Source organism: Lethenteron reissneri, chromosome 22 (genome assembly GCF_015708825.2).
Source record: "Lethenteron reissneri isolate LAM-NWPU_2019-01 chromosome 22, ASM1570882v1, whole genome shotgun sequence".
NCBI lineage: Eukaryota > Metazoa > Chordata > Hyperoartia > Petromyzontiformes > Petromyzontidae > Lethenteron > Lethenteron reissneri.
Window position 1 is genome coordinate 6,865,311 of NC_083800.1, and position 16,182 is coordinate 6,881,492.

General features: G+C 46.2%; 1 protein-coding gene across 1 annotated transcript in view; it reads right to left on the reverse strand.

Moving 5' to 3' along the window:
* The window catches only part of SH3PXD2A (SH3 and PX domains 2A), a 115,295-nt gene that overhangs the window by 39,474 nt on the left and 59,639 nt on the right, over positions 1–16,182 (reverse strand). Inside the window, 2 exon segments of the mRNA XM_061556481.1 lie at positions 1,961–2,086; positions 13,110–13,138. Of these exon segments, the coding sequence (XP_061412465.1) occupies positions 1,961–2,086; positions 13,110–13,138 (155 nt within the window).

A 16,182-nucleotide genomic window follows, 5' to 3' on the forward strand; every position in this document is an offset into this window, starting at 1 on the left:
CAATTAGACATTCCATTAATCTTCCAGGACACAGCACCTTAAAACATTCTGCTCTGCAAACCACAATCCCAATTAACTACTACGGTGAAGGCAGTACAGCAAGCAGGTTTATGAACCATATGTGCATCTGTTTGTTCTCCTCTCAAATATATGACATTTTTCTGGGCACGATGGTTTCCTCCTACAAGTGAACATACGAATTAAACGAACTGGCCGCTGTGACGAGATTTTAACTTTCTCGCCTGGTATGCAGCAGGTCGTGGGGTGTATGTTTGGATACTCTTTGGTTTTTTCGGTAAAGTCACGTAGGTAAAAAATAAAATAAAGTAAATTAAAACTAATAAATTAAATCACGACGTTTCAGGCGCAACACAAGCGTCCTGCTACAGGTGGGGACAACGTAGCGAAAGCACAACCGCTTACGTGTGTCAAATCTAGAATGTATGTTTGGAGTTTGCATGTTCTCCCCCGTGGTCCCGTAGACTTTCATTCGGGTCCTCCGTTTTTTTCCTTCAAAATTTAGAAATGTGCGTTTAGAGTATTTGGCTGATATAAATCTCCACATGATAAGCCACTTCATTGGGCAATCATTTGTGGCCAAGTTGCTTTTGAAAAACAGCTCAGTGGGCCTTACCTGGTAAAATGAAAATAGTTTGTAAGTTTAGTTTTAAAAGTTAAAACAGGACTCTCTTATAAAGAAGTCTCTACACCCAGCGGAAGCGTTGCCTGTGAAAATAAATAAAATAAAAAACTCTATCGGCACCTTTGGCACCATCGCATCGCTCCGTGGGCCCTGCACAGAGGTAGGCAGCCTTGTACACACGAGGTTCAAAAAGAAAAATTGACATTATTGCTTTGATGATGATAATGAAAACTTCAAAAGAAAAATATCACGACAAACACAGCGTGTAGAGGCCTTCAACCAGCAAAGGAATGTAAATGAATGAATTCATGAATGATGAATATGATGATGATGCAGCATTTAAATATACACTCCTTTAAATGTTTAGACGGGTCACACTCACTCGAATCACCAAGTTACATTTCTGGAGTGGACAATTTTTATTGCCCTGATTTTTTTGTACGTTGCGCATCTTTGTTTTGGTTCTCAGGTTATACGCCGAACGACAAAACGCCTTTCAAAAAGTTGCTCAACGTACTTCAGGATCCAGCTCAGGACCTTGAACCCATCATCTGGAGCACAACCAATTCTCGTTTCACCAGCCTCAATTTAAACACAACCATGACCACATTTTTTAAATTATAAATTTGTGAACAGGGAATGATGCAACCACAGGAAATGGCACTCTCACCGGAAGACACAACATACAAACATCCGACGATGCCGCAAAAAGTAACGAAACTGAATTAATATTAGATCCAGCAGAAGCTGGATCTAAGTACGCACCTGGGTGGCAAGGCCATCTGTACGTATGTCCACAAAAAGTGCTTCCATAAAAAATGTCCCTTCGCTTTATCCCCATGCATGTCACGTGAGGATGTGCTTGATATCATATCAATTTCACTTTCGTTCCCCGCATCAACTGCACTGCAATTAACTCTTTCCCATTCCAAGACATGTGCAACTTGCAGGGTGGGTCCCGTTCATCGCTGAATTTCGGAACGCACAAGTGGTTCAGCGTGAATTTTATTTAGAGATGCGAAGCGCCGTCGTTTTTAAAAGACATTGCACTCACCGCAGAGAACTGTAACGGACACGACTGCACTGTATAGCTGACGCCAAACTGTGGCATGCCCTCCCACGTGGCCTTGCGGGAGCCTCGGTACCGATAAAGTTATTTAATTTGAGTGTACGTCATCGGAACGGAATCGGAAAAAAAACAATGACGTACACGGACGTCATCGGAATGGGAAAGGGTTAAAAGTGCCCGTGACAAGGGAGTAACCACCACGACGCCTCTTCCCCTCCCCTCCGCCGGCCGTGGCACGAAGGACTCACCGGTCTCGCTCTTCTCGATGACCTCGACGGGCTGGCCCGCGCGCAGGCTGATCTCGCCGCCCTGCTGCCGCTCGTAGTCGGCCACCGCCACGCACATGTCGTCCGCGTCGCCCTCCGTGTCCCCGTCTGCCGGGGGGGTCAGACACGCCGTGAGCCAGCGCGACGCCATGGCCGGCACGCGAGCGGCCGCACGGGCGTCACGGAGCCGGCGGGCGTACGAGCGGCGACCGGGGGCGTGTGGCGGGCGCCGCCGCCGCGCCGATCGTGCTCAGGTTGAAGCGGAGGGCCACCGCCCTCGGCCGGGTTAATCGCGTGAACCGGCCGGGTTTCAGGCGTGCGGTGAATAAGTTCTTCTTTATTTTGTCCAAGGGTTCTCTTTTTGACGATTGTCACGACGACTGAAAAGATATATATTGTCTCTGATATGAGGGTGAAACGATGCGAGCGTTGGCTTTTATTGGTGAACGCCAAACAGTAACGCGGTTTTTCCTTCGCAGTTCACTTTTCCGACGAAAAAACGATGGCAAATCCTAGGAAGCTTGCAGTGATACAACTCCGTCCTTGAGAACACGTGAAACATCAAATGATGTTTTCAATCAAGATAATTTCTCTGCGAAATTTCTCTGCGAAATTATTCTTGCCGATTTATTTTTCGTCTGGCTAATCAGCATTTCTTTTGTTGAACAATTAATGTTCATTTAGTTTTCCATTATTATATTTTTGTTTAAGCCACGAAGCCTCACGTCCGTGTTACTTATTCACGCGCATTGAATGTCTTACTTCACTGGGATGCATCAAGTCACGTCAAGTGGTGGTCGCTATCCGCGCTCCCACACAACACAATGTTTGGTATTTCAACCCTCCAATGTCTCTGTTTATTTTTTTTTCTCCCCAATCGATGCGCTTGCGAGTGTTCCCGGCAAACACGCTACACCCTCTCCTCGCGAGTCTCCAGCTATTCTGCTTGCCCAGCTATGAGGCTCAGGGGCCACAAGGAGAGACACATCCCCTCCCTCCTCCTCCAGCCATCTTTCATCTTGTCTTCCTCCTCCAGAGAATCCATCACAAAGCTGAATAATGTTTTCATGAAGTTCATTCATTCCCATTTCCTAGTAACTGGCTACCATTTTCACGAAGCATGTGTATGTTACAAAGTCCGTTATTTGTCCTTTTTAAAAATAATATTATTGTGTTCCCCACTGCACACAATTATTCTTATTTGCTCTACTCTAATCCCGTAATCTCTGCTTAATCTGCTGAGCTTTACGTATTAAATGTTTGGATTTGTATGACACGCACAGGACACGGGCTGTGTGTACTCTTGTAAAGATGAATCTCTTGCTGTGCTATACCACGTTTCTAAAAGCCATTACTAGTACCGGCTATTTTACAGCTGAATTAGCCTATCATTTATTTTACCACGTCACCCGTATCAATTACAGTGGTCACTCCTAATGGCTTGGCAGCATTCCAACAGTAAGCTAAACCTTTCTAAAGGCATTAAGCCATTCGAAAATGTAAAACATGCCAAAGTAATTTAAAAAAATCACATATAAAAAAAACACATTTTGCATTAAATGAGACGAATAATATTGAATGTGTGTAAAACACACGTATACTTTATTTATTTATTAAAATACCCATTTCAATAAAGTAATCTTTACCGATTCATCATAATCCCCTGTAAAAAATTACAGTGCAGATGAAAAAACACTCGTGCTCAAAACGATCCGCAAATCACTCGTCTGACTTAGCTTCAACAAAAAAAGCACATGTCGACCTCCCAATGACTATAGTGCTCCCAGCCAGGCTCAGTGACCCACATTGCAACATGACTATCAACACAGTCCATCCTTAAGCCCCCCCTCCTGCCCTGCCCTCGCAAGATTTTCTTTCTTTCTGCAATTGTTTATTTCTCCAACCCACGCTGAGGGGCAACACGTTGGCTCCTCGGCTCAAAGGAAGAGAAACAGCCATCCCGACGGGCAAGCGGCCACGTGGGCAACCAAAGCCCTCTTCCGATGGTTTTGCCACGTGTTGGGGGGCGAGGGCATCCTCTCGCGAGCGATTCCCCTGATTTTGCCACGGAGCGCGCGCGATCTTCAATCGGCGCGAGAGTTTTCCTGTCGGGCGAGGACAAACAGCTCCTCGCTCCCTCTCGCTCTCCTCCTCCTCCGCAGCGCGCCGCTTGAGCCAAGCATCACAAGCAGTCCGATGTTTGGCACCGCTGCCGTTCGCAGCCCCTCCCCTTGTCGTCTCTTTCCACCCGTCCTCCGAAAGGTGACACTCCCGACGGCTCAGTAGCTCCTGAACAATGCCCCGGCCAGTCCGTCACGGTCACCGTATCACCTTTCCGTCCGGCAAAACGGCGATGACAGCCTTGCACCCGACGACCGTAGAGCCTTTCATCTCGAGCGGTGTGCACGTGGGGGGGGGGTGTGGGATGGGAGGAACCTTCGCAAAGTTCCGGGCCGACCGGTGCTTGCTCGCCCGCTTGCTCGCAACGCTCGCTCGCTCTCACTCTTGCTTGCTTTGGGCAAAGTAAAATCCCACTCGGGTGCGCTGGCCAAGAGCAGACGCCTCGCGGGGGCAGCGCAGATGAGCGACCGTCGGAGTCTCTGCCGGCTGCCACATGGCAGCAGAGACGGAGCGCGGATGAGCCGCTAAGTCGGAGGAGGAGGGGGGGGGGGGGTGCTTGCTCCACGGTAAAGCACAATTGTTGTGATTCGATCACATGGCCCGGATTGAGTGCGGTGGGATCGTGCTGCTCGAGAGGGAGAGCGGCTGGGAGGAGGAGTGGTGGGGGGAGAGACTGGGTAGGCGGAGCTCGGTCGGCCCACTTCGGTTTTTTTTGGGTCGAGTGACGCCGGCGGACTTACGCAGCCCGCACTTGGGGTGCTCGCTAAGTGCCGGGGAGCCCCCACGGGCGCATTGCTGCCGCTGCTCGGTCGAGACACAAGGAAAAACGACGAGGAGTGTTTTTTTTTTTCCTCCACCCAGCCCCCTTTGCGCCGTGGTGCACGCTCGTGGGTTTTTACCGGAGCACTCCGCAACGAAGCAAAGCCAACGTTTATTCCTCGCAGTGTTTGGTTTGAAACTCAGTTGTTGCACGTGTTAATAATCACTGTCAGCTATAATCGATGCGCGCAAGCAGCTGTGGGTGATTTTGGCGTAATTGAAGTTTGGCGATGCGCGCTTCGAAAAACGGTTTTTAACTTTTCCTTTCGCGGACGCGTGGAACAAAGCCGAAACAAAACGGCGATCTCCGTCGATGACGCCCGATGGATGTGAGAGATGAAGCCAGAGGGCAGGAGGCTTCCACCCTGGCAGCGTTTCGGGCTGAATTTGCTGTTGTTTCCGTCTTGTTCAAAACGCGAAATAAAAAAAACGGCCACATTTTGTTGATGCCTTGCATGCGATTCGTGGACAGCGAGAGAGAGAGAGAGACAGAGAGAGATAGAGAGAGACAGAGAGACAGCCAGAGAGAGAGAGATAGAGAGAAAGAAAGAGACAGAGAGGCAACGAGAAACGAAAAAAAACTTGGCTGGCGGTGGTCGGACAGAGAGCAGGAGTTGGTTCTGCATTTGCAATCTCGCCTTTTTGACCCTCCGCCAACCAAACGCTGTCGCTGTAACATTTGGAAGACTGCTCTTGGCAAGCGGTTCGGAGTGGTGGGTGGGGGTAGTCAGCGATTCGAAAAAAGCAGCGCCCTTTTTAAATCCTTTATATTAAGTTCACTTGCTTGCTTGCTTACGACCGTGCAAATCTTTCAGTCGTTTTTTAACCCACTTCCCGTGATCCAATCGAGCTGACATTTTGCACACAGACTCGTTGTGCGTGACAATTAATTTTCGTGAAATTTTTTTCCCAAAATTTTACACTGTGTAGGGGAAAAAATGTAAATATTTAATTACCAATTGCTTAATGGTGGCAGACAATCATCTGACCCATAGGTGGCAGCAATCTCAAGCCAGAGGACGAGAGGACTCTAGCCGCCCGTTTCATGATGACGCAAATGTTGACTAACCACATGGCATGAAATCCCTGCCCCACGCTGTACAGTGGAGACTATTTATAGAGCAGTTACATTGAAGCCGCCAGGTTCTTGAAAGTGGTAAAACGGGTCAACGCTAATCAAGCATATAAAGGATTTATAGTGAAAAACTTTGTTTTTACGGGTTAATTTTTCAAATTTAGCTTTGACGCAAGCTCGCCGAGACGAACTTGCCTGCACGGGGTTCAGGGGTTTATGCGTGCAAAGTCCTCGCGTGCGGCCAGCCGGACGGACAGGGACGATTTTAATGTCTTCCCCCTCGTAGCGCCGTGGCGTCGTGAGCAAAGTGGCTCCGGCGATAGCGCGAAATGCTCGCAAGTGGAAAATTCGTCTTCTGGGTTCTTTCGGTAAAGTCACGTAGAAATAAAACATAATAAAATAATTATATTATTACGTTATTTTATTATGTTTTATTTTTATTATTTTATTACTTCCCTTCTACGTGACTTTACCGAAAGAACCAAGAAGATGAATCCCTGCAGTCACGAAAGCTTTAAATCGAAATTTAAGTGGCAAATTGCTCGGCGGTCGAGGGACCGGCGCCCGGTGATGGATTCGGGGACGGGGGGGGGGGAAACGAAGCCAGTCGAGACAGCAGATTCCGACACCGCACGCATCAACGAGAGACGGTTTTTCCCAGCCCTTGCACGATTTAGATACGCACGTACGTATGCACAGCCGAGGAATATATAGCGTTTGCTATTCCCGCACCTCCGATTAGCGCGGTTGGCTATGTACGGTTACGAAAGAAGTTCAACAAACGTCCTGTGCAAATTCCGTGCGATGAATGCACATTAACCGCCACGACGTACGGGATCACAAATCCGTGGATGTTAACAGAGGAACTGATCAGAAGCTGAAAGGTACGCAGATGAGCACTGAGAGGTGCATGCTTGTAATTACGTGAGCAGGTTGAAGGGAGGAAAACGCGGATGAGAGAACAAAATAAGTTGGAGATGTCGTTGATTGTTGGAGAAAATCAAGTCGACTTGGGGGTGCACGTCACGGGAAAGAGATGATGGCCGTGAGACGAGACTAACGACAAAGTGCCACCAGTGCCGACCAAAGGAGGAAAAATGTCGAGGGTCCTTCCAGCATGGAGACGGAGCGATGAAATCAGCTCGTGTGCTTCGCGTAGATGGATTGTTACGTCGGGAGACCGTGAGAGATGGCGACGGCTTGGGAAAACCTTCATCCAGCAGTGGATTGACCGCTGCACTGGGGCACGTTGTGCTGCAAAACACAACTGACTATTACGTCGTAGGATCGTGGCAGATGGGGGCAGCTTATGGATGGATTGCCTTCACCCAGCTGCTGACGACGACGACGACAACGATGACGAAACTAAATAATTACTTTGTGAAGAATTCGGGGCATGTAAACAGCTGCTTGACTGAGTGATATGTAATCACTTGGGTCCAATGGAAATCTGCTCTGCGTGCACCCAACACCACGCACACACGGCACTCTGGACTATAGCGTGCACCGACGCCTGTTCAGGCGATGACGACAAGGTACAGCGACCGTCTTGCCTCTGCTGGGCGGTAATGTTTGAGCGCCGTGACGTCCTTGACAGACGTGCATCAACACGTCAATTTGAAATCTCCTGCTGCGGGAATGCGGTCCAGAGAATTATCCACTTCTGCCGTCACAGTGGCGATTCACGGATGAAGCTGCGAACCGTCAAAGCCGATAGTGAACATCCGCTATTTAACGACGAATTTGCTCCGAAGCAAAACACAGCGACGGCAGATAATTACAGAAACACTCTCGCGAAGGCAGATAAATGCGATGGGAGAGGGGCTTGGTTTGGTGGTGTATGCCTTCCACATGACCGGTATAAATAGCAATGCTCCCGGGGTCATGCGGAATCGCTGAGTGCAGGAGATAGGCAAGGACAGTTCGCCGTATTGACTCTGGCAAACAACCGCCCACGGGGGCCAAAAGAGCGTCAGACGACACGGGCAGCTGGGGCCACAAGCGTCTCGGTTAGTTTGAAGCTGCACTGGCAGGCACATGTTTACACGGGCAACAAAAAAAACATTAACCTTCTGCCCCAAGCTGCCTGCCCGGCCCAGATAGAGAAGAGATGTGGTTTATTGCTCTTGATGCCAATGCCGTGGGCGGCTGTAATGAATGCACTCCGCTTGACTGATTGTGGTAAATGTCTCATGTGGAGCGGCAAAAGTTGACGCGCGTTACAATATTGCCAATTATAAGTTTGCTCGCGTTCGCTGAACTTGAGCCTCAGACTTCACGAGATGAAACTTCACGAGCCGACGTGCGGTTAATGAGAAAATGTGTCCGTGTGACAGCCACCACAAATGATTTAAATAGTTTGCTCGCGAATCGCTTAATCCACAAGCGAATACATTATACTAATTTATTATGTGGACGATGAACAAAACGCATTTTCATTAAAATATAAATAAAAGCGCCAATGCATAATCTTCCGCCAGCAATGCAGCGGTGCAAATGATATAACGCCAATTAATTTCAACAATCACAAAGGAATCTCTATCTGGTTCTTGGTAATTACAGCGAGAGACACCGAGTCCTATAGCAGAGGGCTCTGGAATGTTATCTCGAGGGCAGGCCTTGGAGATAAAAAGGTCTTCTCAAATTGGGAACACATGCTGAGCCATTATGCGCACATTGATTTTCAAGCGTGACACCATTGCCCCGGGATGGATCCCACTCATACAGCATAAAGGAAATGGGACTTAAATGTGAATGCGTCAACTCGAAATTGACCGTTCATTAGAAGGACACAACCAGGGCTTGTTCAGTGTTTCGCTGTGGCAGTGAAGACTCAATAGGAGACACAAAACGGCAATAAAATTGAAAATATCTTATGATTTCCATCTGCAAAAATGCAAAACTAAAGACTCTAAACACGTTTAAGATTTTAAAAGCCACTCATCTTTGGAGATGAGTGGCTTTAAAATCTGGCAGCGCTTCTTCAAATATACAAGTTACGTGATGGACACGGACGTGTATGCTGTGTAACAACACGCACAACGCCTGTGCTGTTACACGAGGGTTTGTGTGTTTTCTCTTACTCCTTGTTCTCGGTGCACACGAGCCACGAGTGTGATGAGCACGAGGCCCCTCGCGTGAAACACAAGAGGAGGAGGGCAAGCGGAGATGACGCGAAAGGGGCCCAACTTGTGTTACAGTAACATCGGCCGTACGCACAGTGCTTCAACAACGCTTTCCGTACACACTTTCAAATGTTCCGCACAATCCTGCCGCACATGCGCGAGGAATACTACAGGGATTTTTTTTAACGAAGCCGAAATGCATAGCCAAAGCTGTACTTGAGTTTCCACAATGCTCTGTCGGAGGTGACCGAAGGAAGTTGAATGGATTCAATGTGCGGCTTTCAAAGCAAAAAAAACGGTCCATTGCTCATTTTTTACTTCTTGCTTGCGCGAAGTGGCAGGTTTATGGCAACATCAGAGAAAAATCAATGCGTGCCACATTAGGCCCCGACAATAAACACGGGCCAAACTATGAATAATACACGTGGCTGAGAGGTACGGGGAAGGGAGGGAGGCATTATAGACTCGTATTAAACGAGGCGCATTAATCGCCGCGCAACTTTCTCAATCTATCGAGGGGCGCTTCACGCGGCACCACCCTACGGATTCGATTTGAGGCGCATTCGTTAAATGTGCCCGACAACGTTTAATATGAATACGAATCGTAGCCTCGCGGTGGTGCACTTGACATTAGCTGCACGCGAACCCGTCATGCTGACAGCAAAATCCGTGAGAGCATGAACACTATAAACAAAGTATTGAGCAATGTGGACATGGCCAATGATGGCCTGCAATGCGATAATAGCGTATATCCAGTCAATGCCCTTTTAGGTCGTGACCGCCTGCAACCATCCCTCAATTCTTCCTCATGCTCAGTGATTGATTTTTGATTTGTAAACAGGCTAATCGGAGCACGCTTCACGTGCATGAAGTACGAAGACAAAGATCCCCCGTCCAGCCTTTAAGAGACTGTTGGGGCAAGTGCTGTTAGCGAGCACATATGAAGGGCAACACGACACACGAGAGAGTGGGTGGCCAGCATTAACACAAGCCACCTTTATCTCCCCAGTGCTGATGTCTACACACAGCAGCAGTTACTCATTTAAAGCTGCGTCAACATCGGGGAGGCCCAGAACTGGTTCAAATATCCAACACCAATGTTGGCAGTGAGCAGAAATCGAAGTCAGGACACCGAGTTTGTAGCTCAGTGCACTAACCACTGCACTACCTTTCGATTTAAAGCTTTCGTGACTGCAGGGATTCATCTTCTTGGTTCTTTCGGTAAAGTCACGTAGAATGGAAATAATAAAATAATAAAAATAAAACATAATAAAATAATTCTCACGACGTTTCGGCCACAACGCAAGCAGCCGTCCTCAGGTGCAGAACAGGTCTGTCTTCTCGACAGACCTGTTCTTCTCGACAGACCTGTTCTTCACCTGAGGACGGCTGCTTGCGTTGTGGCCGAAACGTCGTGAGAATAATTTTATTATGTTTTATTTTTATTATTTTATTATTTCCATTCTACGTGACTTTACCGAAAGAACCAAGAAGACACTGCACTACCGCTCCCTGCTACACAGGATACACAGCATATTAAAATTACATATGGACCAACTGGGGTGTTACACAGTACTCATGATTGCATGTGTATAGTTAACGCTAACACGACTGGATTATTCCACTTTTTTTCGAGCATATGTGGAAAACGGCTTCCTAATATGCCTAACGTAATATTTGTCAGATATTTAAAATATATTTTATGACTGCCAGCACAGTGGAGTAGTGGTACATTTTTGTTCTAATGTCTCTGCTTGCTATCTTCAATATGGTGACCCAGGTCACTCTTGACAATTACACTTAATGTGGTCCCTCTTGAAGATTCATGGTTGAACAATTTTTTTTTTACTTGAGTGGTTCGTTTACTGTACTATTATGAAGCTAGCAACCCGAGGCTGATTTCCTGGCCAGCGTTAACATCAGCAGCAACTGGTCCTGATTTTTGAATCTTGGTCATCTCACAACAACCAAGGTGGTGAAGGAAGGTCAAACAACTTCCATGTACCTATGTTGATTTTCTTCTGCACCGTACGTAGTCAACCATGCCTCCCCATGACTGACGTGACATGAGGAGGCCTTTATCCAGCAGTATATTGATCAAGGGCTGTAAAATATTAATCATTGTTATTGTATTATTATGAATGTATTGTTATTATCATATACTACATATGTTGACACCGTGTAATGGTTAGAACAAAGGTTGCATTCAATCTCTCAGCGTGGCAGTTGAAACAGTGATGGTGAGATATTAATTACCTCGCCTGGTGTACAGGAGGATATGGGTTCGATCCCGACCTTGACACCTGTATATTTAGAGTTTGGTCGCGTGAATTATGCGCGGCATCCGGTTTTCCCTCCACATTTAGAATCAACGTGCATTTAAAGTGTTTGGCTGGTTTAAATGTCCAGGTGATAATGTCCACGAGTTATCATTTGTGGCCAGGTCGCTTCTGAAAAAGAGCTGTATAGCTCAGTGGGCCTAAGGGGCCGTCCATAAATGACGTCACACGATTATGGACGATTTCTGACCACCCCCCTCGTCACACGGCGTCACAAAAAGTCAGACCCCCCCCTCAAATATGACGTCACAAAGCTCTGCCCCCCCCCCCCCCCCCCCCAAAAAAAAATCAAACATGCTTCAAATCGCTTTTAAACTATTGTCATTGTAGTGCGTATTTAATGTGTCCACAAAAAACCTCTACTATGGAAAATTAGGATCGTTCCTCGGGCGCTCTGTGATGCAATTCGTTCAATGCCGCATGGCGAGTGCCACCGTGACGTCACGGCAGTGCCGGAAGTCAAACCCGCCACTGCTGCAGCGCTTTCACGCTGCCAGCCGCGTTTCCCCGAGACACGTCGCGATGATGATGGTGGCAGCGTGTGGGATTTCTGTTTTGCACGCGGCTATATTTGGTAAACGAAGACCGGAGGGAACGTTTAGAGAGCTATAATAACATCGGCAGTGGGCAGCCTGAATTCTGATTATGTAAACACAAACATAGATATTGGTGTCTCACGAAGTGGGTTTACTTTCACAATGTGATTTTCCATTTCCCGATATAGAATTTTTGCTCGTTCTCTTCTCTGGATATGAAACCGATGGTCTCAGTGACTAAGTGACATGCACAGAATGAAAGCCACCTTACAAATAGAAAATGTTACGCTGCTTACATTGATATATAATGTACAGCACTTTGTGAATGCGCTGCTGGATGAAGACCAACCAATGCCTTTTGGTCATGGGTTTTTTTTTTCAAAATACTTGACCGCGCTGATCAGTGCAGGTTGGATAAGGAGGGCACCCGGGTCCAGTAAAAAAACTATAAAACTACACTACAGTATAAAGCTTTCGTGACTGCAGGGATTCATCTTCTTGGTTCTTTCGGTAAAGTCACCTGATGACGGCTGCTTGCGTTGTGGCCGAAACGTGAGAATTATTTTATTATGTTTTATTATTTTATTACTTCCCTTCTACGTGACTTTACCGAAAGAACCAAGAAGATGTACACTACAGTACTTTTTTATTTATTTTACCAGGTAAGGCCCACTAGGCTGCCTACCATTTTTTCAGAAGCAACCTGGCCACATATGGTAACCCAACGTAGTGGCTTACCACGTGGACATCAGTTTTAGCAGCAAAATACTCTAAAAGCATATTTCTCAATGTGGAGGGAAAAACCGGAGGACACAAAGAAAAATCCACGTGACCACGGGCAGAACATGCAAACTCCAAGCGTACATGCGTCAGGGTCGGAATCGAACCGACGACCTCCCACATACCAGGCGAGGGAGTTAACATCTCACCACCGCGGCACCACTGATGCTCACCACGACTGGGAATCGAACTCAAGGCGCAACTGCAGCACTGCCTACTCATGGAAATAAAAACACAGCCATCTGTTTCCCACCAACGAAAACCATTCACACATTACCTGACACGCAAAAGCACCGCAACAATTATACAAATACATAATTTTTAAAAGTCGATTACCTTGGGAATTTCTCTTCTTATCATTCTCCCTGGAAGAAGAAACAAACCACACAACACAAGCAAGATTAGCTGCGGTCCATTCACATCGTCACGTCATTGTAACTATGTTTGTTAGCCAGGATAGCCTCAACCGAGTCTCAAGACTGGCTTTCAGGAGGAATCCTGCCAAGATTTTCACAGAAGGTCCTGTGCAATCCCAAATGATGAATTCAGCATTGGGATGTTCAGCCAATATCAGTTAAATTTCGATTTAAAGCTTTCGTGACTGCAGGGATTCATATTCTTGGTTCTTACGGTAAAGTCACGTAGAAGGGAAATAATAAAATTCAAACATAATAAAATAATTATTTTATTTTATCATGTTTTATTTTTATTATTTTATTATGTTTTATTATTATTTTATTATTTCCATTCTACGTGACTTTACCGAAAGAACCAATAAGACAATATCAGTTACTTTAACACGTAGGAAGCTTACGAGACCAATATCATCCATAATACAGGTTTTTTAAGGATTAGATCTCATAAATAGATAAATGTGTCGACAAACTCGCCACCACCCGGCTACTTTAGTACACACAATCGACAGGAAACACAATAATATTGGGTGTGCAGAATACACATGCATAATCTATGTTGATTACCATATAAATAAATCAAACGGCTAATGGATACCCATAGTCATTGATATGCATTAAGCCCCCACCTCCATTTCGCGCACGAAGAGCACAAGTGACGCCATCGCATCTACCCCACACAGCTTTGCTCGCTTTGAAAGCCCTTATAAGCAGTTGCATTTGGAGGCTTGCCCCCTCTTTTTCTCTCCGCCTGATGAAGTCCGCTTGTGTGATGAAGACCGCTTTTTCTTGCTTTTATTTTAATAAAAAAAAAATTCTATCTATGTGACTTTACCGAAAGAACCAAGAATATGGACTTACGTGATCTAACCCAAAAAAACTTGTATTATGAATATAAGTTACATTTTATGGGGGGGGGGGGGGGGGGGGTTTAGCTCTTGGAGGAAACCAGTGGAAACCCACGCAGAACCGGGGGGGGGGGGGAGGGGAACATACAAACGCCGCATAGGAAAGCGTCCGAGTCGGGAATCGAACCCAGGACTTTCTTGCTGTGTTACCACCGTGCCCACCCTCCCTCCGAGACGCCAAAGGCACAAAGTGCCCCCTACTGGACATACAAATAACGCGACGCGAGATCGCATTGTGAAGCGATTGGAATCGGCAGTCACCAGTGATGTGTGAAATGTGCGATCGGGTTTTTTTGTTTGTTATGGTCAATCAACCAACTAATGAAATGCATTTTCAGGGAACGCAACCCACACACGTGCATTATTCCGTGCGCCATCCTAAATGGAGCACAGACACACTCATAAGGTCACGGTAAACTGAAACATAAAATTTGTAATGGCCAAAGCGTTTCAATTTAAACGCTTCGTTCATTAACATGACACCGACTTAAACGAGCGAAGTGTTAACCATACGAGTAACGTACTCGAGTTATTAAGAAGCAAGTCTTTCTTTTTGTGCCAAGGCAAATGTGTGTTGTTTAGTCCTGTCGTGGACAGAACACCAAATTTATTTTGAGAAGTGTTTGTCTGAAGAGCAATTCATATATCAATATATGCCGAAGTGTTAATGCCTGTATACTTTTCGATTTAAAGCTTTCGTGACTGCAGGGATTCATCTTCTTGGTTCTTTCGGTAAAGTCGCGTAGAAGGGGAAATAATAAAATAATAAAAATAAAACATAATAAAATAATTCTCACTGTATACTTCCCACTATGACGCATGGAACAAAATCCTGAGCACCGATATCGAGAGTTAAACGCACGCTAAATAAATGTGCCAAAAAGAGCAAGCGTGAAGAGATGCGTGTTCTGAATTAAACTGACGGCAACACGGGGTTTTAGGAGAACAATTGCAAATCAACGGCAGTTAGCCAGCCTGGGCAGGACACATTCGTTAGAGAGGGATGACGGATGAGACTAGTGAAGGAATGGCAGCCAAAGGCGGGAGCACACGACACGCCCTCCAAAAAGATGACCGTAGCAGAGATGGAGCGACGTGGCCGGCTCACGAGCAGACGTCAGATGGATTGCCGCATCACAGGGACACGAGTGCAAGTTTCAAGCGCGTTTGGTTTATCCGGAGGTGAGAACTCCAGGGACCAGGACAGTCTAATCTGCAAGATTTAGAGTACTGTAATTTGGCGAGGGATTTTCGATTTTGGACCCTGACGCAGGGTACACTCTTGTCAGGGCATCTTTAAAGTTCTAGATTTGAAGCTTTCGTGACTGCAAGGATTCATATTCTTAGGTTTTTTCGGTAAAGTCACGTAGGTAAAAAATTTTAATTAATAAAAGTAAAATAAAAATCACGACGTTATTTATTTTTATTTGACTTTTATTAATTTTAATAAAAAAATTTTACCTACGTGACTTTACCGAAAAAACCTAAGAATATGAATCCTTGCAGTCACGAAAGCTTCAAATCTAGAATTAATGCCCTCTACGGGGAGGAATTCCACTTATCTGTTCGAGTTTTTAACGTCGTGATTTTTATTTTTATTTTATTTTTTATTTCACTTTTATTAATTTTAATTTTTTACCTACGTGACTTTACCGAAAAAACCTAAGAATATCTTTAAAGTTCACTGTGAGGCAAATGGCGTGCAGTAGAATTGCAATGTAATAGCCAGGCTGGCCGCAAACTTCTTCAAAGTACTACCGCTGGGCCGCGTCACCACCCTGTGAGGGATGGTGTCGGATTGTGTAGGCCTCCATCATAGCTGACCGTGATGAATAATGCAATATAGAATAAGAGTATTGTGTGCACGTATATGATTTAAAGATGTGACACATCGCCACGATTTCACGTCACGATTTGTGTGCCGTGTCTTTAATGTCAGCCCCCAGCCACCAGGTGGCGCTGCAGCCTACGCGTGGGCATGGCGCTGTGTTATGTGTGTCGGCTTTTCGGGGCAGTTGACAGGCAACAATACGTGAACCTAATGGGGAAGGTTACAGCGTAACGGCGAGCTTGATAGAAAATGGTTAA